Source organism: Polypterus senegalus, chromosome 5 (genome assembly GCF_016835505.1).
Source record: "Polypterus senegalus isolate Bchr_013 chromosome 5, ASM1683550v1, whole genome shotgun sequence".
Classification (NCBI taxonomy): domain Eukaryota; kingdom Metazoa; phylum Chordata; class Cladistia; order Polypteriformes; family Polypteridae; genus Polypterus; species Polypterus senegalus.
In genome coordinates this window covers 5,804,042-5,826,216 of record NC_053158.1, presented here as the reverse complement: position 1 = coordinate 5,826,216, position 22,175 = coordinate 5,804,042, and the positions used below count along the sequence as shown (strand labels likewise).

Genomic DNA, 22,175 nt, shown 5'->3' with positions numbered 1-22,175 from the left:
AGAATTATTATTACTATCATTAAAGAAACCTGAGGACCCCTGGGGAAATCCATGCAGATGTGGGGAGAACAAACAAACTTCATGCAGGGAGCACCCAGGACATGAAACCTGTATGGTGGTCTTGTTGTAAGGCAGTAGTGTTGCCACTGCACTGTTTTTAAATTATTATTATTATTATTTAACCTGCATGTCTTTAGACTGAGGGAGGAAACTGACACCAATATGGGGAGAACATGCAAACCCCACAGAGAGAGGGGGATACTCCCTCCAACTTTGACACCCAGTCACTATCTGTGTGGACTTTGCATGTTCTCTCATGTGCGCATTGATTTTCTCTGGGTAGTCCAGCTTCTTCCCAAAGGTGTTCATCCATCCATCCATCCATTTTCTAACCCGCTGAATCCGAATACAGGGTCACGGGGGTCTGCTGGAGCCAATCCCAGCCAACACAGGGCACAAGGCAGGAACCAATCCTGAGCAGGGTGCCAACCCACCGCAGCCCAAAGGTGTTCATGTTGGTTTAATAAGAGTGATTCACACCAGATAGACTTCTGTGCTGCACGTTTGTTACTCTACAGTAATAATAATAAGAATGTTTTATTTATATGGCATCATAAACTCTGCAATTACACAACCCCATCCATTATCCAACCTGCTATATCCTAACTACAGGGTCACGGGGTCTGCCAAAGCCAATTCCAGCCAACACAGGGCTCAAGGCAGGAAACAAACCCTGGGCAGGGCACCAGCGCACTGCAGGGCACACACACTCACCCACTGGGCACACACTAGGGCAGGGGTCCTCAATCACGGTCCTGGAGAGCCGCAGTGGCTGCAGGTTTTTGCTCCAACCCAGTTGCTTAATAAAAAGCACTGATTGCTAAAGTAACACTTCTGCTTCACTTTAGTCATTTTGAGCCCTTATTGCTTAATTTTGTCTTAAACAGCTGTTTGAATTGCTCCTTTTTATCAATAACATGCAAATGACAAGAGAGAGCAGCATTTCTCCATTTAGCTTATTTACATTTACACCTGTGTGTATTTATCTGCACTATTGGGTTTCATTAAATACTTGGAAGAAAAATGAAGAGAAAAAAGTGAAGGACTGAGAATTACTCGTCCATTTTAGCCTTCAAATCATTTGCATGATAGAAAGGGAAAGAAAATATAGGATATGGGAATGAGCTGACATAGCAGAGTTAATTTAATTTCATAGCTTGTTAGTGCTTTATTGGCAAGAATTGCTTTCTAATTAAGCAACCAGGTCAGGCCACTGCGGCTCTCCAGGACTGGGATTGAGGACCCCTGCACTAGGGGACAATTTAGAATCGCCAATGCACCTAACCTGTATGTCTTTGTACATTGGGAGGAAACCGGAGCACCAGGAGAAAACCCACGCAGACACGGGGAGAACATGCAAACTGCACGTATAGGGAGGACCCGGGAAGCGACCCACTGCGCCACCGTGCCGCCCTTACACATCCCCATAAAGGGGGAAAAAGAGTACAGAATTGGAACGGATGGAATGCGCGATTGCTATTAAATTGAACACTGTGTGCAGCACAGCAGATGAACTTTATGAATGTCTGTTTGCTTCATTTTGTATTATTCTCATTAATGTGTGTATTTATTGTTAGGACCAAGCGCCTGGAGCAAGTCTTTCCCGATCGCCGATGGACCAAGGCAGTCCCCCATAAACATCATACCTGAACAAGCTCAGCACGACCCATCCCTGAAGCCTCTCACCCTCAAATACGACCCGAGCACCGCCAACGGCATCCTCAACAACGGCCATTCTGTCCAAGTGAGCTTCGCCGATGGTGACAACAGGTCGAGTAAGTATGCTTTGTAAGTCGATCGCTGTTCTGTGTTGTTAAAGGCGCTATATACGATACATGGGCCGACCTTTAGTGTTGGTATTCGTTCCGTTTGCCCTAAAGCCAAGCCCGGGCTGCCGTATGGTATTCGTTGCTCCCAACAATGCGTTGTTTGTTTGTTTTTTTTGTTCATCCCTTATGTGTTTATTAGCTGCTGCCGCCCGTCTGTGAGTCGTGGAGCTCATTAGTCGTCACCTGGCGAAGGTAACCTGACGACTTGCTATCTGATTGTGTGTAGACGGAATCGCCTCTGTGTTCCTTGCCACCGGTCTACCGGAAGAACTTTTATGGTAATAAACACACGAGTGGCAAAATAATAAACCTACGCGAAAGAGTAGAGCGATTTAAAACAAAACATCAGGAAAAAAGAGCTTTGAAGAAGTCACATTGCGGGCGACTGCTCGATTACGACGTCTCTGAAGCCAAATGCCACTCGAAGGAAAGGGGAGGAGTTTTTTTGTTTTTAAATATGAAAAAAATGTCAGTCCCGTGCACCTCGCTGAGAGTTCAGATGCTCTTCCGCCGCCGCAGAAACTTTCTTCATCCTCTTCACGTCTGCGCTGCGGGTGTCTGATGCGAATTAGCGCAGTGCGCCACTAAACTAAAGACGGCGCGGCTGGCGGGCGCTGATGAAAGTCCGCGATGTCTGTAGACTTTTTAATCCTGCGTACCTCGTCAACCATCCCATCATTTTTTTTTTTCCCGAATAAACCTTCTCTGGTTTCGGGTGTTAGGGAGCAGATCTTGAATGAGATCTGTAGCAAAATCAAGCTAAAAGACCCTCGATCTGAAACGACAACCACAGGTGGCTTAGACCCTGGACTGTCAGGCACGCGAATGGCAGTTCAATGAACTGCTGCTGACTGATTATTAGGCCTTTTTAACCGGAAATGTTATGACACCCTGGACATGAGAGCACCTGGTGGGAGGGCGTCCTCCGGTGAAAGGCGCTATATTTAGTGAGCTTGTTAATTCTTTCCTCTCTGTTCAAATAAAAATAAAAAAAAAAAAAACAATAAATTTATATGGAGCTTATAAACATAAACTTTTTTCAGTATAGGTGTTACCAGTGCTCTTTTTTTTTTTTTAATGAAGGGGTCCAGGTGGCTCTTCAAAGGGTTGCCATATGGGGACCGTTTTTGGTTCTGTAAAGAACCGTCTGCATGAAGGTTCCAGAATGACCCATAGACATGAAGATTTCACAAAGACCCATCCGCACAAAAGTTCCCGAAATAAATTTTCTGCATTGTGATTCTAGAATGAGCCGTCCGCATGGAGGTTCCAGAACGAGCCTTTATTGACTTTGATCTGCAAATCGGTTCCATGAATAGCAGAAAACAGATTTGTGAAATTCCAATGTATTCCAGATTTTATAAGGACTTTCAGTGCTTGCAGGAACTCTCAGGTTAAGTTTGATTTTTCTTGATCTTCTGGTCCCCTCCTAGGTGGCCTAGACGAAATGACAGATTTTTGTTTTCTCCACAAATTGGGATTATATATATATATATATATATATATATATATATATATATAATTTTTTTTTTTCCCTCTAGCAAGTCGGACATTTTAACAAATAAGGAAAGATGCAGGATAGAAAGAGGCAGCGCTGGTTCTGATTTCTTAAGGGACGTTAGTAATGTGAACAGTTGAAATGACAAAACACGGCAGATGGAAATTCTCAAGGATGTCTAGGGAGGTTTGTAGACGTCAAAAAAAAAAAAAGAAGAATATCAAATTTAATAAACAAGAAATGAATAGAAGTAAACAGTGAATGGTGTGCATATTGTACATTGTATATTAACCTTATATTTTCATCCATCCATCCATCCATCCATTATCCAACCCGCTCTATCCTAACTACATGGTCATGGGGGCGTCTGCTGGAGCCAATCCCAGCCAACACAGGGCACAAGGCAGAAAACAAAACCCGGACATGGCGCCAGCCCACCACAGGGCACGCACACACGCGGGACAATTTAGGATTGCGATTGCACCTAACCTGCATGTCTTTGGATTGGGGAGGAAATCCACGCAGACACGGGGAGAACATGCAAACTCCACACAGGGAGGACCCGGGAAGCGAACCCGGGACTCCTAACTGCGAGGCAGCAGCGCTACCCGCTGTGCCACCGTGCCGCCCATACCTTATATTTTCATTTCAAATTACAATAAAATGTTAAAAATAATGATGGCAGTGTTTTTGTCCATATCAATCCATTATTTCAATATGAATTCTTGTTGCATTGCCAGGGGCATCAGGTTGGCACAGTGGGAGCTCTGCTGCCTTCGGGTAAGGAGACCCCCAGTCCTACCTGTGTGGAGTTTGCATGTTCTCCCCATGGGTTTCCTCCCACAGTCCAAAAATATGCAGATTAGGTGATTTGGCAATGCCTGTGTGTGTGCCCTGCAATAGACTGGCACCCTGTCTAGTGTTTGTTCCCACCTTGCACCCGACACCATCTGAGATCGGCTCCACCCCCATAACCAGTGATCCTGGACAGGATTAAACAGGTTATAAAAATAACACGTCATTCTGCATCTTCATAAACTCACAATAATACAGAATTCCAAATTTGCATAAAGTGAGTATATTTGCATATGGGAACGCCCCCTTTGGCGGCAAAACTGCAAATTCTTCTTTCTGAACCTTCTCTCCACATATTTATTGCACTGTGAGAAAGAAAAATACAATGAGGCTTAGAAAAATAACTTTTTCCGCGTGTTGTGAATTTGTTTTTGTGATTATAGCAGATGAGTTATTTTCGATATACTGGTGAAACTGTAGCCCACCCTACAAAAGAAAAGCAACTCTTCCTTCTCCACTGGTCACCAAAGCACTTTCGTGTTTGACCGGCTCGTTGATCGTCTCCTGGTTCTTCATGATGAACACTTTAGATATTTTTGCATGTCTGCCTTGTGCTTCTATGACCTGTTGCCTCTCATTCTGCCCTTCATTCATAATTCTGGCACCTGTGCCACTAGTCCCTTCTTGAAATTCACCACTTTGAACCTGCAGCGCCGTGTCTGCATTGCCGCATTCTCTGGGCAGCGTTCTTCATAAACCCAGCACCCATGTGTGTGCCTCCGTACCTGACCTTATTCTCGCCTTCAGAGAGCTCTTTGGACGCGTCTCCCAGCTGCCGTAGCCCATTGGACTTGAATGTGTTGTGACTTTTGAGCCTCGGATTTGGACCTTGGGCTCTCACAAGAAGCCAATGGAACAGTGTGGCATATGAGTGACCTCTGACCCCGGGTGGATGAAGTGTGGCAAATCTGGGTTGGCATTCATGAGTGGAGTGCGTGTTGTTGCTTAAGACCTGAGTGTTATGGCGTAAGCGGCATTGAAGAAGCCAATGGCTCCCTTTTAGGGTTACTTGCCAGCATTCAGCATAAAGAGACCAATTCTGTTTTCCATCTCCTGTGGTCGCCCCGAGTCATTCCAATACTATTGAAAGTGATGTAAAAATGATAGTGTGGACTGAATTTGGCATTATTTAAGTCAAATGACCCACCTACAACCCTAATCTTAACCATATTATGAATGGGTGGAGCTATGGAGGTCTGCAGTCAGACTCTCTTGGTTCCCTCTGGTGTCAGCTCCACCTACCTCACGGGCTTCCCTCTGGTGTCGGCTCCACCTACTCGGGGCTGTCCTCTGGATTCGGCTCCACCTACTACATGGGCTGCCCTCTGGAGTCGGCTCCACCTACTACATGGGCTGCCCTCTGGAGTCGGCTCCACCTACTTGGGGCTGTCCTCTGGAGTCGGCTCCACCTACTACATGGGTTGCCTTCTGGCATCGACTCCACCTACTTGGAGCTTCCCTCTGGAGTTGGCTCCACCTTATACATGGGCTGTCCTCTGGTGTTGGCTCCACCTACTTGGGGCTGCCCTCTGGTGTCGGATCCACCCCTTTGGAGCTCCAGGGTAGAGGCTGTGGCTTGCACAGATACGTACAGTAAGTGTAGAAGAGTTGCTCTGCACGACGCATGTTGTGTTGCTCACCAGTAGGCATCCAAATTGCATGTTGTGCCATTTATAGAAATTGTGGTCAAGAGACTACTCGCACTGTATGTTAGAGTCACCAGTTTCATATGTGCTTGAACTGTATGAGCGCATTCAGCATTCCATGACATGGGTGCTCAGGCTACGTATACACAATGAATTTTGGGAAATTATGATGGTGACATCACTCACAGTATAAGACAGTTGATGGAAACTGCTGACGTGACAGAAATTCTACTCATCAGCCCAATTGTGAGAGGCAATCGAGCATCGCAACCCCTCTAATACTGCAGGTGAAACAATGGCAGATGAAAATGAAATTGGTGACTGCAGTGCGTCAAAATTGCCCAGTGAATGCCAGGCGTAATGCTGTATGCATGCCCAGAGTAGACGGATGATTACATCAAATACCCTTTCGGTCCTTTTCATATGGGTGTAAACACTGTAGCAACCTGTGGGACTGAATGTGTGATGGGCACACTCCTCAGGTGGCCCAAGTGGGATAGAATATCTGGAGGAGCCAGCTATTATGCAGCCCGTGAGCAGCAGACACGGCCCTTAAGACCTGTATGGACAGAGATTGTTTTCGTTTTAAAAATGGGAGTAATTCAATGAAAACTTGGCTCCAAACTTCCAAAACGCAGATGGCGAACATATTCAAATAGATTCTACCTGTAGTGCATCGCTTCATCACTTGTTCCTTAAATGGACTTTAACAAAGCCTCTGTTTCTATTGAACAGCATTACGTGACCAATAGGAAGCCCCCGAAGTCCTAATGTCTTACTAATCATCCACCTTAAACACATGGTGGTGACATTCCCTAAACCCACCACCTTGCCTGATGGCGGTCACAAGCGGAAAATCGGCTCCTATTTCAGTTGAACCCTTGTTCGTTTGCAGCCTTGATTTTTATGGCCCTGCTGTATTGCAAACGTCCGCATTACACTCTAGCACCCTCTAGAGGGCTCCGAGCTGCCAGCCTGTTCATTCAGCCCTCAGTTAAACTTGGGAGGAGAGTGACAAGGAAAATTATGACTTTGTGAACTGAAGGGCCCGTCATAAATTTCTTGGAAAATGGAACATTCTGCTCCCTGCAGTGCCAACTCCTTTTAAAATATTCAAAGGGAGTTCAGGTAACAGGAAAGCAAGAAATGAAAAATGAATTGAAGAACCCGTCAGACTGCAGCCTCAACAGCTTAAAACATTTGATAGCCAAGGCCTGGCACAGTGAGACCCCCTATACACTCCTATCCCCCTCAAAGAAGCAACGACAAGGCTGAAATCCCACCGCTGGGCCACTGCAGCGGGTGACTCAGAGTTGATTTATTATAGGAACGTGGATCTGGGTCACATACTGAATGCTTAGGGAAATCGTACTGTTCCCAGGGAAAGGTGCTATAAAATTGGCTCCATAATATGGAATTCATTATTTTAATTTATTTGTAGACTTTGTCAAAAACATTTTTTTTTTTTTTTTTTTTTAAGTTCTAGGTGGGTTCAGTTAGATTTAACTAATGAAGGTAAAATAAATTGGTTTTAGAAACTGTCAGCCCGTGTGAGATTAGGATAAGACTTCTGGATAGCTGGGATCTGGCAGGATTACTGCAATGAGGATTTAAGAGGAATTAGGCAGACGGCAGCTAAAAAAACGCCATGCGGTCTGACTGACTGACTGACTGACTGTCTGATGGTGTTGGTGGCGATGATGCTGTTTTTTTTATTTATTTAAATGATAACCTGATGAAATGTAAGATGATGCCTTCAATAATTCATTGCAACCCTTTTAAAAGCTAAACAGTCAATGACTCTGAAGGATAAAGTGCTTCAGCTCTTTTCTGTCAGCGCTTTCCTACGTTTTCTTAAAGGGACACTCCACCCAAAAGCGGCCTGCTGTTTAAATGTTACTTCACCCCATGTGGTTTGTACTGACAGCTTAGACTTTTCTATCCATGCAGAATGGAGATGGCAAAGATTTTGATTCAGTTGAGGAATATGGCGACCATGCTGGACAACAACAAACAATATTGAAACGTCCAGGAGAAGAATCTCCCATTAGTCGTGTCCCATAATCCACGTGTCGAGTCATCCAGTCGTAGACAGCAGTGTAGTGTAGTGTTGTGTAGCAGTTAAAGGTCTGGACTTCTGACCCTGAGGTTGTAGGTTCCAATCTCGCTTCTGACACCACTTTGTGACCCTGAGCCAGTCACCTCACCTGCCTGGGCTCCAATTGGAAAGACAAAAGAAATGGAACCAGTCGTATATTTCAAATGTTGTAATCCACCTTTAATAAAATCATCGGCCAAATAAATAAATGTATCGAGGAACTGGAGTGTAGAGTAGAGTAGTGGTTAAGGATTTGGACTGCAGCCTTTGACGTTGCGAGTTCAAATCCCACTACTGACACCACTTTGTGACCCTGAGCAAGTCACCTGACCTGCCTGTGCTCCAGTTGGAAAAACAAAAGCAATGGAACCAATTATATACTGTATCTCAAGCCCTTTTGGATAAAAACATTGGCCAGATAAATCCGTGTATTCTCACAACATGTGAATCACTCAATTTTTTTATTCTTTTGTTTTTGGTAAATATTAGTCAAAACCCTCCAACAGTAAACAATATTGAAACATCCATTAAGGTGAAAAAAAAACAAATCTCACGTTCCTCGTGTCACATAATCCACGTGTCAAATCATCCAGTCGTAGACAGCGATGTAGTGTAGTGGTTAAAGCTTTGGACATCAGACCCTGAGGTTGTAGATTCCAATCCCACTTCTGACACCACTTTGTGACCCTGAGCCAGTCACCTCACCTGCCTGGGCTTCAATTGAAAGACAAAAGGAGTGGAACCAGTCATATATTTCAAATGTTGTAATCCACCTTAAATAAAAGCATGGGCCAAACAAATAAATCTATTCTCACAATAGGTAAATCAGTCAGATTTATTTTCTTTAGTAAATATTAGTCAAAAACACTGCAACAGCAAACAATACCAAAATATTCATGAAGGGGGGTATCAAAATCTCACATTCTTCATGACGCATAATCTACGTGTTAAGTCATTTGGTTGTACGAGGAACTGTAGTGTAGAGTAGAGTAGATTAGTGGTTTCGGCTTTGGACTGCAGCCTTTGAGGTTGTGAGTTCAAATCCCACTACTGACACCAGTTTGTGACCCTGAGCAAGTCACCTCACCTGCCTGGGCTCCAGTTGGAATAACAAAAGCAATGGGACCAATTGTATATCTAAAATGTTTTAAGCCACCTTATGTAAAAGCATCAGCCAAATAAATAAATGTATTCTCACAACAGGTAAATCACTCAGATTTATTTTCTTTTGTTTTTAGTAAATATTAGTCAAAAACCCCCCAACAGCAAACAATCTTATATAATACGTTACTGTGGCTGTTTGTTTGTCTGTCCAGGATTTTAAATCACCTGTAGGTCATAAATTGTTTCACCTATTGACTTGAAATTTGGTACACATATACTACGTGACATCTACTTTCTGCTTTCGGGGTGATGATTTTTATTACTCTTTTTATTTTATTTTATTGTAGAATCAACTTTCGGCAGCAAGCATCGGGGCGGCCATGCGGCGCATGCGTACAGGCGCCATTCTCATTCCCTATCACCTTTGCGGTCACTTTGCCTACCTCTTCATATCTTAAGTCTTCAATCTGCCTCAAGAATGATTTAAGTGCCAGCTTAAGTGAAAAATTAAGAAAAACATATTAAGCAATTGCAACACAAAAACTAACTTAATCAGTTTTAACACGAAAAGATGCCGACGGAAGAAGAGAAGCAGCAGGCCACTAGGGCGGAGAAAAGAAGAGCTGCTCAGGAAACAGTAAGCACATCAACCTCTGAGCAAATGAATGCTAAACGTACAGAGCAAGAAAGAGGATGTAAACTAGGAATACTCAAGTCAAGTGTATTCACTGCACGTTATAGTGCAGTGCGCCGTTACTGGTATCAAAATATTCATTTTGTGGAGGGGATCTCACATTCTTCATGTCGCATAATCCACGTGTCAAGTCATCCAGTCGTAGAAAGCAGTGTAGTGTAGCGGATAAAGCTTTAGACCAGACCTTGAGGTTGCAGATTCCAATCCCACTTCTGACACCACTGTCTGGCCGTGAGCAAGTCACTTCACCTGCCTGGGCTCCAATTGGAAAAACGAAAGAAATGGAACCAGTCGCATATCTCAAATGTTGTAAGCCACCTTAAATAAAAGCATCGGTCAAATAAATAAACATTTTCTCACAACATGCAAAGAGGAGCCCAGCAATATTATTGGCTAACTCAAAAGATTATGGGTTCCTCGGGCCCCTTCAGGCAAGATGTAAGATTAGGGACCTCAGTTGCCTCGAAAGCTTGCATATTGTAATCGGTTCAGTTAGCCAATGAAAGGTGTCGTTTTGCTTGACTTCACATTACATTCATAATGGCTAACACGGTGCAACACCCTAATACTTGCAGTTTTTGTTTTTTGGTAAATTTGGGTCAAAAACCCTTCAACAGTAAACAATGTCAAAACATCCATTAAAAGACTCTCATGTTACTCGTGTCACATAATCCATGTGTCAAGTCATTTGGTTGGTAGAAGACAGTGTGGTGTGTAGTGGTTAAGGCTTTGGACCCTGAGGTTGTAGGTTCATATCCCACTTCTGACACCTGTATGACCATGAACAAGTCACTTCACCTGCCTGCGGTCCAAATGAAAAATGCTGATAATGTAACCAGTCATATCTGAAATGTTGTAAGTCACCTTGGATAAAGACATCGGCCAATTAAATAAATGGATACTTGTGTACTTTAATGGAGGGCACAGATGGCTAGTACCTTTCTTCTATTATCGTGATGCAAATCGGATTTTCGTTTTTAACATTAGGCACCCGAAGGGGACATTAGCATTAAGGACCTATTGGCAACTATGCTCCACCCCCACTAACTTTAAAGTTAGTATTTGTGGCTGGGGTAGGTCAGTAAAATAATTTAAACTCCAAAAATTAAGCAACTGGGGCTCCTGCCCCATGGAGCCCAATGCTAGAATGGGTAGGAACTGCTGTCCGTGTCGTCCGTTTAGTGCACAAGTACCAATAAATGTATTCTCACAACAGGTAAATCACTCACTAGTCGGGCATTGTACACTTCCATAGAATTTTGTAATTTTTTTCTGCATTCTGCATTGAAATATGAGATAAACTTTTATTCTCCTGCTGCCACTATGAGGTAAGTAAATACATGTATAAAGAAAACAATCATTTTTAGGTGGAGTATTCCTTTAAATATTTGTGAGATTCTGAATCCCAGTGTAGGGTGGGCTTTGATAGTGCCAACGGATTCTTTTCTCTTTCCTTCACCCTTTTGTGTAGCTGCACTAAATTAATTTTTTATACGACTTTGGAGTCTTGCCGTTTTTATAGTCCCATTTACATGATATAATGCCAGCTCAAAGTGGTAGCAGCTCATCCCCAGGGCTCATGCAGCCTGTCGGCGACATTACACTATTTTCATTAAAGAACAATCTGTGTTGTACAGCGCCTTTAGCAGTGCGCCAACTCGGATACCATGCTCTATACAATTTAAGTTGTTAAGTTAGGAGAGGTCAGCACGCTCCAAGCTGTAGATCACTAGTTCAGCCGAGCAGTTTAACTATGGCATCAATCAATAATAATGGAGACTGCAGAAAGTTGATAACAGAAGCGCGTGCACGCAATCGGCACATTATGAAGCAGGCGCGACGCGACTCCTCACAAAACTCCTCGGCGGCGGTTTACAACTTTAATTTCTTCCATCAGGAATCAAACAAAATCCACCCATGTAAAGCACCTCACTCTTTATATATTGAACGAGCTGTAACTGCTTGCGGAATCTGGAATCTAATCATCTGCCTGTCATGCGCTGTGTTTGGCCCCTCGTGTGCGCGCCCGCGAGAGCTCCGCTCGAGCCCGACGGCTAAAAGAATCAGAGCAGTAAAGCGCCGTCTGCTCGGGCCAAAGGTCCTCCGGATCGAGTTAATATTAAACCGACGTCATTTTATTTCTCTGCGTGACGTGTGGCTGCTTTTATCAGTCAGATATGGAAAGGCATTTATTTATTTAAGTTTTTGTTTTCAATATGTGAGGGTATACAGACTTTTGAGTTTGAGGAGTTGGGTGGGCATTTGAAGGCTGGCCCGTCTAAGTGACCGACGTAAAGCAAAATAAAGCTAAACTGGAAATAGGAGATTGGAGAAAATCTGTCTGATCTCTGCACGGGTACAGTACAGAGTCATGAAAGTGACAGAGCGAATCCAACCTGGCCAGAATGACTGGTGACTGTTAACCTAAAAAATGATCCATGTCATCTCTTTTTCTTTCCTGCAGCTCTAACTGGAGGACCGGTCAATGGGACCTACAGGTTGGGTCAGTTTCACTTTCATTGGGGCTCGACTGACCATCATGGCTCTGAACACACCATCAACGGGAAATCCTTTGCTGCTGAGGTACTGACGTTTTTGCCGTAGGATAAAATACTTTCTTGGGCTGTTGCTGGATGATGCAGGCGTATTGTTTCCATGTTTTACTACATAACTCCATAAGTGTTTCAAGTTTAGTCATGGAAGAGGGGTCAGTCAAAAGTTGAAGGTGGAGCATTTGTTTCATAATTTGGAGTGTAGTGTTTTAGAAAGGGGCCAACTGGGGACCTGTAAAGACATTCGATCCTTCAACTCTGAGGTCCTTCATGCAATTCTGCAGCTGGGTGTTCTGCTGCTTCTTCTCTCCTGGTTAGGTCTAGTTTGCCCTCCAATCTCAAGGCAGTAGTGGACATTTTTATATCAATTTGTCATTTTCTTTGCAATGTGTCATTTGGGATTATGTTTTGGTTTTGCATTTTCGAAACTACAATTCAAATTTAAAAATACCAGTACCGTGCAACCAACCCAAGGGAAGACGTTAATTCTGTTCAATTAAACAACACACATAAACCAAGTTTCAGCTGAGGTTTCTCTAATAACCAGTTGGCATTAAAACCTAATTGATTACTATTATTATTGATTAAAGGTCCAAGTCTTTAGAGTCCTGGTGCTTCCTGTCTTGCTATATTGTTGTGAGACATGGATGCTATCCAGTGACCTGAGATGAAGACTGGACTCCTTTAGTGTCTCTTCAGAGGGTCCTTGGGTTCTGTTGGCCTGACTTTGTGTTGCTCATTGAGTCCCGAATGAAGCACATGACCTGCATTGTGAGAGAGCATCATTTGTGGCACTACAGCCATGTGGCGCATTTCCCCGAGGGTGATCCGGCTCGCAGGACCCTCATTGTTGGGGACCGGAGTGGCTGGACCAGGCCAAGGGGTCACCCACGTACCACCTGGCTGTGGCAGATACTGGACTGCGTGTCTGCCTGGGGGGTTGCCAACCAAGATCCCGAGCTGTTTCGACGTATAGTGGGTGCGGCAACGCAGTGTACCAGTGCATGCTCCCCAACTTGACTTGACTTGATTACCAATACGTTACGAGAGCATACCATTAGGAGAGTGGAGGAATGGCAGCTGAAAATGGGGCTTGGCAGTCGTATGTGAATCAGAATTCAAACATTTTGAGCAGTAGTAACCCTTTGCAAAGCAGCTCTGGGCCTCATGATGTCCATTCAGCGTATGCAGTCAGCTCCATAAATATTTGGACAGTGACGCAATTTTTTCATAATTTTGCCACCACAATGGATTTGAAACGACACAATCAAGATGTGATTGAAGTATAAACTTTCAGTTTTAATTTAAGGGGTTTACCAAAAATATCGTATGAGCTGTTTAGAAAAGTCGGCCATTTTTATACATGGTCCCTCATTTTAAGGGGCTCAAAAGTATGTGGACAAACTAACCTAATCCTAACTATAACGATCGTTTTCAATATTTGGCTGAAAATCATTCACGGTCAACGAAGTCTGAACTCACGGCCATCTCCAAGTGTTGGCTTTCCACCCCAGTGATGCTCTGCCAGGCCTTTACTGCCGCCGTCTTCAGGTGCTGCTTGTTCGTTGGACTTTGGGCCATCAGTTTTGTCTCCAGTTGGGTTGAGGTCAGTTGATTGACTTGGCCATTGAAGAATATTCCACTACTTTGCCTTGTAAAGCCCTTTGGTTGGCTGTCCCAGGATGTTTAGTCTCGTTGTCCATCTGTACTGTGAAGTGTCGTCCTATCAGGATTGCAGCTTTTGTCTGAATCTGAGCAGACAGTATAGCGCCCTCTAGACTTCAGAATTCATCCTGCGACTTCTACCAGCAGTCACATCATCAATAAACACCAGTGGCTGACTTCCATTGGCAGCCATGCGTGATCAGGCCATAACACGGCCTCCACCATGTGTCACAGATGATGTGGTGTTCATCGTACCATGAGCCGTTCCTTCTCTTCATCATAATCTTCTCTTTCCATCATTCTGGTACATATTATTATTTATTTAATTTGTCCAAAGAAAATGGTTCCAAAACTGGACTGGATTTTAAAACATTTTCTGGCAAAGTCTAATCTGCCCTTCCTATGCTTGAGGCTTAACAGTGGTTTGCACCTTATGGTAAACCCTCTGTCTTTACTTTCATGAAGTCTTCTCTTGACTGTAGAGTTTCTTAACGATAGGTCTACCTCCCGGACAGAGTGGTCTTGGTTTGGCCTAATGTTGTTGTGAGTTGGTAGTCCTTCACCAAGGACAGAATTGTGCGATCATCCAGCACAGTTGTCTTCCATGGTCGTCCAGACTTTCTGGTGTTGCTGAGCTCTCCAGAGTGTTCCTTCTCTTTAAGAATCTACCAAATGGTTGAGTTGCCCACTCCTGGTGTTTCTGTTGCCTCTCTAGAGGGTTTCTTTTGTTTTCTCTGCCTAATGATGGCCTCTTTTTACTTGCATGGACAGCTCTTTGGACCTCCTATTGAGAGTTCACGGTGACGGCTTCCCAATGTAAATTCCACACTTGGAATCACCCCAAGACTTTCTACCTGCTAAATAGTGAATGAGATGATGAGGGACCTGCTGACACCTGGATATGGAACAGCTTGGCAGTCAAATGCCCAAATATTTTTAAGCCCCTTGAAATGGAGGGCTATGTATAAAAATGGCTGTCATTCCTAAATGGCTCATACGATATTTCTGGTAAATCCCTTAAGCTAAAGGTGAACGTCTACGCTTCAATCTCATCTTGGTTACTTCATTTGAAATCCATTGTGGTGGCATGCAGAGCCAAAATTATGGAAATTGCATCACTGTCCAAATACTTGTGGATCTAACTGTATGTTCGTATTTCCCATAAGCTTGTAACAGAATTTAGAAGTCCTGATTGGAGAATGGGACAGACGGGCAACACGGTGGTGCATTGGGTAACGCTGCTGCCTCGCAGTTAGGAGACCCTTAAGGGTTCGCTTCCCGGGTCCTCCCTGCTTGGAGTTTGGATGTTCTCCCCGTGTCTGCGTGGGTTTCCTCCCACAGTCCAAAGACATGCAGGTTAGGTGCATTGGCGATCCTAAATTGTCCCTAATGTGTGTGTGCGCGCCCTGCGGTGGGTTGGCACCCTGCCCGGGGTTTGTTTCCTGCCTTGTTGGCTGGGATTGGCTCTAGCAGACCCCCTTGACCCTGTAGTTAGGATATAGCAGGTTGGATAATAGATGATTGGAGAATGGGACATAGCACTGAACTGGATGTAGTGAAAGCGATGGCTTTCCACACATAACCTGTGTATCTCCGGTCTCTTCAGTAGAGCGAGATTATGGTGCCTGTACTGTGCTTTCTAGTGTTGTGTTAATGTTATATTCCCCTATAAATAAATAAATAAAATTTGCCGTGTAATAGTGTATAGTTCAACTCGTAGGCAGCAGCACCCAATCTCGCGTATGGCACATCTCTGGAGTGTTGTAGGGACTGACAGTGTAGTCAAATCAGGTGAACCTCACCATCCCATATAGCATTGCTAAGTAATGCACATAATATGGCGCTTGCACAATGTCCAAATCTCATAATGTTCTACTTCACAGAAGGTATCGTGAGCGTTAAGCACTGCATGCATGTATTCGCGATGTCTTGGTTATATTTTTAAATCGATGTAATGTTAGCTTGATTTTTAAAAAGGGAATCCATGTCTGCCATCTTGCCAGAAGAAGGGGCCGGAGTTGCCTCCAAAGCTTGCATACTGTGACATATTGTGTGCATATTGTGCTGTGTCCTCACAGGTGGCGCAGTGGTAGTGCTGCTGCTTTTTAGTGTGGAGACTGTGGAGATTGTGGGTTCACTTCCCGGTTCCACCCTGTGTGGATAGCGCTTTGAGTACTGAGAAAAGCAATATATAAATGTAATGAATTATTATTATTATTATTAAGGACAGAAGGACTGAACCCTGAGAGGCTCCACTGGTGACCTCTTGCCGGCTAACCAATCAGAGTTCCAGTTTTGCAGGTTCCCTCTGATGCCTACAGCTTCTAGTTTCAGACCTCGTCATTTTGTTGAGGGAGCGTAACAAAAGCTTTTCTTAAGTCTAAGTAAATTATGTTGTATGCTTTTATCAGCTGGTGACATGACTGTCCTCATCAGGTCCATCCATGAGAACCCTGAGCACAATGAGGACTGATCATTTATGTTAGGTAGAATGCCTAGAGGTGGCTGGCTGGGTGGTCTCATGGCCTCGGAACCCCTGCAGATTTTATTTTTTTCTCCAGCCATCTGGAGTGTTTTTCTGTCCTCCCTGGCCATCGGACCTTACTTTTATTCCATGTTCATTAGTGTTCCATCCATCCATTATCCAACCCTCTACATCCGAACTACAGGGTCACCGGGGGGGAGTGCTGGAGCCAATCTCAGCCAACACAGGGCGTAAGGCAGGAAACAAACCCCGGGCAGGGCGCCAGCCCACCCACACACCAAGCACACACTAGGGACAATTTAGGATCGCCAGTCCACCAAACCTGCATGTCTTTGGACTGTGGGTTTAAACCAGAGCACCTCATTAGTGTTCTCTTATTTTAATTCTTACTTTGACTTTTTTTCTTTCTTCATTATGTAATATTATTTGTATTAAGAGAACTATAGAAACAAATGTTGTTGTTTGCAGTTGCTTGTTCAAAATATTCTAAAGATGTTGTATAGAAGATCTTCCTCTCATAATCCTAGGCCCACCAGAAGCAGTGCAGAGCTCAAATCGCTCTCTGTGTATTTGTTGCCTTTACTGCCTATGGTTGGAAATTCCAGTTTCTGTATTCCATCTCGCCTGAAGAAGGGGCCTAACTTCCATATTCTCATCTTTCTAGTCGGCCAATAGAAGGTGAGATAGATAGACACTTTATTAATCCCAAGGGGAAATTCACAAGGTGTCATCTGGCTTGACTTCTCACTGCATTCATAATGGCTAACACAGAACAACACCCTTGTACTGCCAAAATGTTTAAAATTCCACTCCGCATCTCCGCTTGCCACGAGAAGGACTCAAAGTCCAATGTCGTGGCCCAGGTAGCCCACTTGTCTAATTCATGGGTCGTGTCGTGCGTATCTTGGAAATGGCAGGGGTGAAGGCCCAGGGGTTTTGTGAGTTTTTGATCGACAGACGGACAACCCTTGCAAGTTTATGTATGGATGATTTGAGGTGTAATGAGCGCAATTTATAGATGTAATCTTATATCGTAGGCCGCGATTAAAAACGGGATATGCAATAAGGGAATAAAGTGTAACTGAGCTTACGACCCAAAGATGGCAGCTCACGGCCCAGGAGTTAGGATACCCTTCTGTATTATAATACATTTGTAAAGCCTGATATAATGAAGCACCTTCAAAAAGTATTCAGTTCTTTCATATCTTGCTGTTGCAGTCTAATCCTGAAATCATTTGAATTCATTTTTTCCCTCATCAAGCAACACTCCTATACCCCAGAATTAAAAATCAGAAACGGGATTTTGTATTCTTATAAAACTGAAATCTCCCATTGATGCACAAGTCTTCAGACCCTTTGCTTCAACACTGCGATATTCAGCTCATCTCCTTCTATTGATCATCACTTGTGTGGTGGCCACCTGGGGTCAGTTCTATGATTAGGAGAACATACACACCTGACTATAGAAGGTCCCACAGCTGAGCAAAAACCAAGCCATGAGGGTTGAAGGAGAGTTGCCTGCAGACCTTAGAGATAGGAGAAGACTGGGGAAGACTACGGCATTGAAGGTACTCAGGAGCACAGTGGCCTCCATAATCTTTAAATGGAAGAGGTTAGGAACAACCACAACTCTTCCTAGTGCTGGTTGCATGGCCAAACTGAGCCAAGGTAAGAGATGTGACCAAGCTCTGGAGAACCTCTATGGAGAAACTTCCAGAAAGACAACCATACGATACAAAACTTATTTTTACTTTCTCGTACTGGAGTTGTCCAAAAGTTAAATTTCGAGATTTTGTTGAACCTCAACATTTTAGACCTCCCTGAGTCCGAAAATACCAGTTTTGGAATTATGTCTGTGTTTTTGTGTGTAAACACCATAACTTGAGTACGCTTTCACTGTCAACGAAATTTTGCATATGAGTTTTAGGTACAAAACATAGATTTTATCAACTTTTGTGTTATTCCCACTAACTGGAAGTGATACTTTACCTGAAACGTTTCCCCAAAAATAATAACAATATGATTATTTCACATCATATTATGGTAAAACACTCCATTCCAAGCAGCTTTTGTCACTTTGCATTTTTTCGAAAAACAGCCAGTTTATCAAGATAATCGCAATTCTGTTTGTCGTTCAAATGATAATACATACATATTTGAGAACGTTTTGGCTTTACGTGATTTTTTTTTTTGTACAAATATTATATTACCCACATTACTAAAGCCTCTTGCAACTTTTGGCCCACTTCTGCTTACTGAAAGTGGTAATTTACTTGAATTGTTCACCAAAATAAAATTACCACGGCAAATTTTCAATATAGGTACAACGGGAAAGCAAATCATTTTGGAAATTTTTTTATCTCGTTACATTTTATCGGAAAGCATACAGTTTTCTAGAGAATTTCAATTTTCGATATTAAAACGTGTGCATACCAGCAGTGAAACATGTTGCCGTTGAAAAATACTGCTTGCCTAAACACCCGGTGTTTACCATAGTAGGTCCTACTACAGTGCATTGGTCAGGCCAATTGACGCCATTCGAAAGGTGCGTCGTTTACATTTTAAAATATTATGCCAATATTGATCCCCTAAAAATAATAAGGCAATAATACTATGACCATTTTTTTTCAGTTTAGCCTTATGATTGACTCATCCGTATGTCTGAGTAGATGAGAAAGTCGAGGGGAGGTCACTCCCGATTTTTTTTTTATTTTTTCTTGTATAGCATTCTGCACTGAGCGTAGGTGCAGAATACTCTGAAGAATTCTCAGTTAAAATACAAGGGTAGATGATACTAAATATTAAAGACAAAACTGGTGCACATATAAATGTATATTTGCAAAAATAGACAGAGAACAAGATAGACACTGATTAAACAAAAATGGAAACCAACCATATCTCTCCATTAATTAATTGATGATCTATAGCCCTATGACAACGGTGGAGATTAAAATTGTACAAGAGGAACTCGTAAAAACCGTTCCAGTCCTGGAGGCCTCATCCAGTTGACCACCTGTCCGCCCCTAGGTTTTCAACAGTGGAGTCCATGCTGGCCCTCTAATAGGATGAGAAGATCTTCTCCAAAACCCTCACTGCAACACTCCACCGATCTGGGTTTTATGACCGGGTGACCAGATAGAAGCCTCTCCTCAGTAAAAGACACACGGAAGCCCACTTGGAGTTTGCAAAATGGAACCTGAAGGACTATCAGATTGTGAGAAACGAGATTCTGCTCTGTGATGAAACCAAAACCTGCATCATGTGTGGAGGAAACCAGCTGTGTGTAATGCTATCCCAGCAATGCTCTGGGGTGTGTTTTTCAGGGGACGCTAGACAGGGTTGAGGGAAAGCTGGACAGAGTAAAGATGTCCTTAATGACCGCCTGCTCCAGAGCACTGGGTCACCTTCCAATGGGACAAAGCAAAGACAATGCAGGAGTGGTTTAGGGGGTCAACTCAATGAATGTTCTTGACTTACCAGAAAAGAGGATGGACTTCAACCCAACTGAGCATCTGTGGAGAGAGAGAGAGAGATGAAAGACTGCTGTCCACCAGTGGTCTCCTTCCAGTCTGACAGCTTGAGAGGATCTGCAAAGAATAATGGCAGGAAATCCACAAATATCCGGGTGCATGAAGCTCGTTGCGTCAAACCCAGGAAGACTCCTGCCACAACAAAGTACTGAGTGAGGGAGTCTGAATGCTTGTGTCAATGGGATATTTCAGTTATTTTAAATGTACAGTATTTGCAAACATTTCTCATATCCTGTTTTTATGGCTGCAATATAAAAACGTGGAAAACTGAAGAGTTCTGAATAATTTCTGAAGGCACTGTACAGTATTTAAGTAAAAACAGTGCATTTATAGGGGTGTGTATATATATAGAGAAAGATATAGATATGTATATATGTGTGTGTGTGTATATATATATATATATATATATATATATATGTGTGTGTGTGTGTGTGTTATATATACCATATACGAAAATATACATATACCAAATATGAAACATATAATAAACATTTTATAATTTAATAAATGGTTATGAAACTAACTGTTGTTCTATAAATATAAAAGGACCTCCAGTTGGGTGGTGACTTACGGCTCCATTTGGGACTGGCCATTTGGCTGAACGTCGGTCACAAAGTGTACATGTCATTTCAACTGAGGCTCTGTGGGTCTGGAGTGGGTCACTGGTGGGCATACTTTAACTGCCAGTTCAGAGAATCGCAGACCAATCTTCAACTTGTCCACAGGCCGGGTCTGTGTTGAACAACAACTTTTATTTCTATAGCACATTTTCATACAAACAGTAGCTCAAAGTGCTTTACATGATAAAGAATAGAAAAATAAGACACAATAAGAAAACAAAATAAATCAACATTAATTAACATCGAATAAGAGTAAGGTTCAATGGCCAGGGGGGACAGAAAAAACAAAAAAAACTCCAGACGGCTGGCGAAAAAATAAAATCTGTAGGGATTTCAGACCATGAGACCCCCTGACCAGTCCTCTCTGGGCCTTCTACCTAACCTAAATCAAACAGTCCTCTTTGGATTTCGGGTTCTCACAGAAGGGCTTGATGAAGATGGTCATGTAGAATTCTGCTTTTTAATCCATCCATCATTGTTGGAGCATCATGAAGCTTTGAGTAAGTGGAGGTGGCGCAGGCCACCACCACAAAGAAACCAAAAAAAGAAACAGAAGAGAGAGTAGGGGTCAGTACGGAAGAAGATCAGTCTGTGCTGCTCCATACTGGCAGTTTAAGTATGTCTGCTGGTGACCCACACCAGAGTCATTTTAATCCACTAAGCCTCCTGGGGTACCATCATCTGAGGGGCATCAGTTATTAAAGTTAAGAGGTGTACCCTCTGGACACCGAGGATGCCATCCCCTCAATCCCTGGTCGTCTAACTCTGATGATACTGAGTGGGTGCTGTTGCATGATGGGCACCATTTTTGAAAGTGAACGAAGTGCTGGGCTCTCCTTTAAGTTGGCAGTATCTACTGTAAAAATAGACCATACCAGATGAAAAAGAGTTATGGTGCCAAAGCAATCCCCCGTGTACTGAAACTGGTGAAGAAAAATGAAAATAAACACCAAGTAAGTCTGCTCTCGCACGAGTCAAAAGCGTGACTGATTGGTGGTGGGAGGTGCAGAGGTTTTCTGGTCTGCAGACAGGAAGGGGCGGGTTCAGGAGACTATACCAGATGTGATGTCATGAGAGTGCTGTCATCAATCATTTCTTTCTGCAGTAGGAAAGCAAGGAGAGATTTTATTTGACAGTGCCCACTCCTGGCTAGGAGTAGAATTACAGTCCGATAAGCCTTGGAGTTATTTTTCCCATTCACGCATGTGTAACAATACACAAGGGGCTCCGTTTGTGCTACAGAAGGGGCGGACTCTCCAGATACCAAGAGGGGGGAAAACTCAGGTCATCAAGTCTAATAATATTGACTGCCCGCTATGGACAGCGAGGGGCAACATCCGTCCACCACGCCTAGAGCTCCAAATGGCCCACAGAGCCTGAATAGCAATGACCTGTACACTTTATAACAACATACAGCCAAATGGCCAGTCTGAAAAGTCGACACATGACTGTATCTATTATTTTGATGTGTAATATGTGATAAAATACAAAAGACGATTTAACAATTTGATTGGAAATATACTGTGCAATAAAAAAAGT

The 22,175-nt window shown here is 43.3% G+C and overlaps 1 protein-coding gene across 2 annotated transcripts in view; it reads left to right on the top strand.

Annotated features, from left to right (window-relative positions):
- LOC120530124 (carbonic anhydrase-like) overlaps nucleotides 1–22,175 on the top strand; it is a 69,316-nt gene that overhangs the window by 5,500 nt on the left and 41,641 nt on the right. For both annotated transcript variants that reach the window (XM_039754305.1, XM_039754306.1), the window contains exons 2-3: nucleotides 1,638–1,835; nucleotides 12,249–12,367. In XM_039754305.1, coding sequence (XP_039610239.1) covers nucleotides 1,638–1,835; nucleotides 12,249–12,367 — 317 coding nt within the window. The remainder of the gene's footprint in view (nucleotides 1–1,637; nucleotides 1,836–12,248; nucleotides 12,368–22,175) is intronic.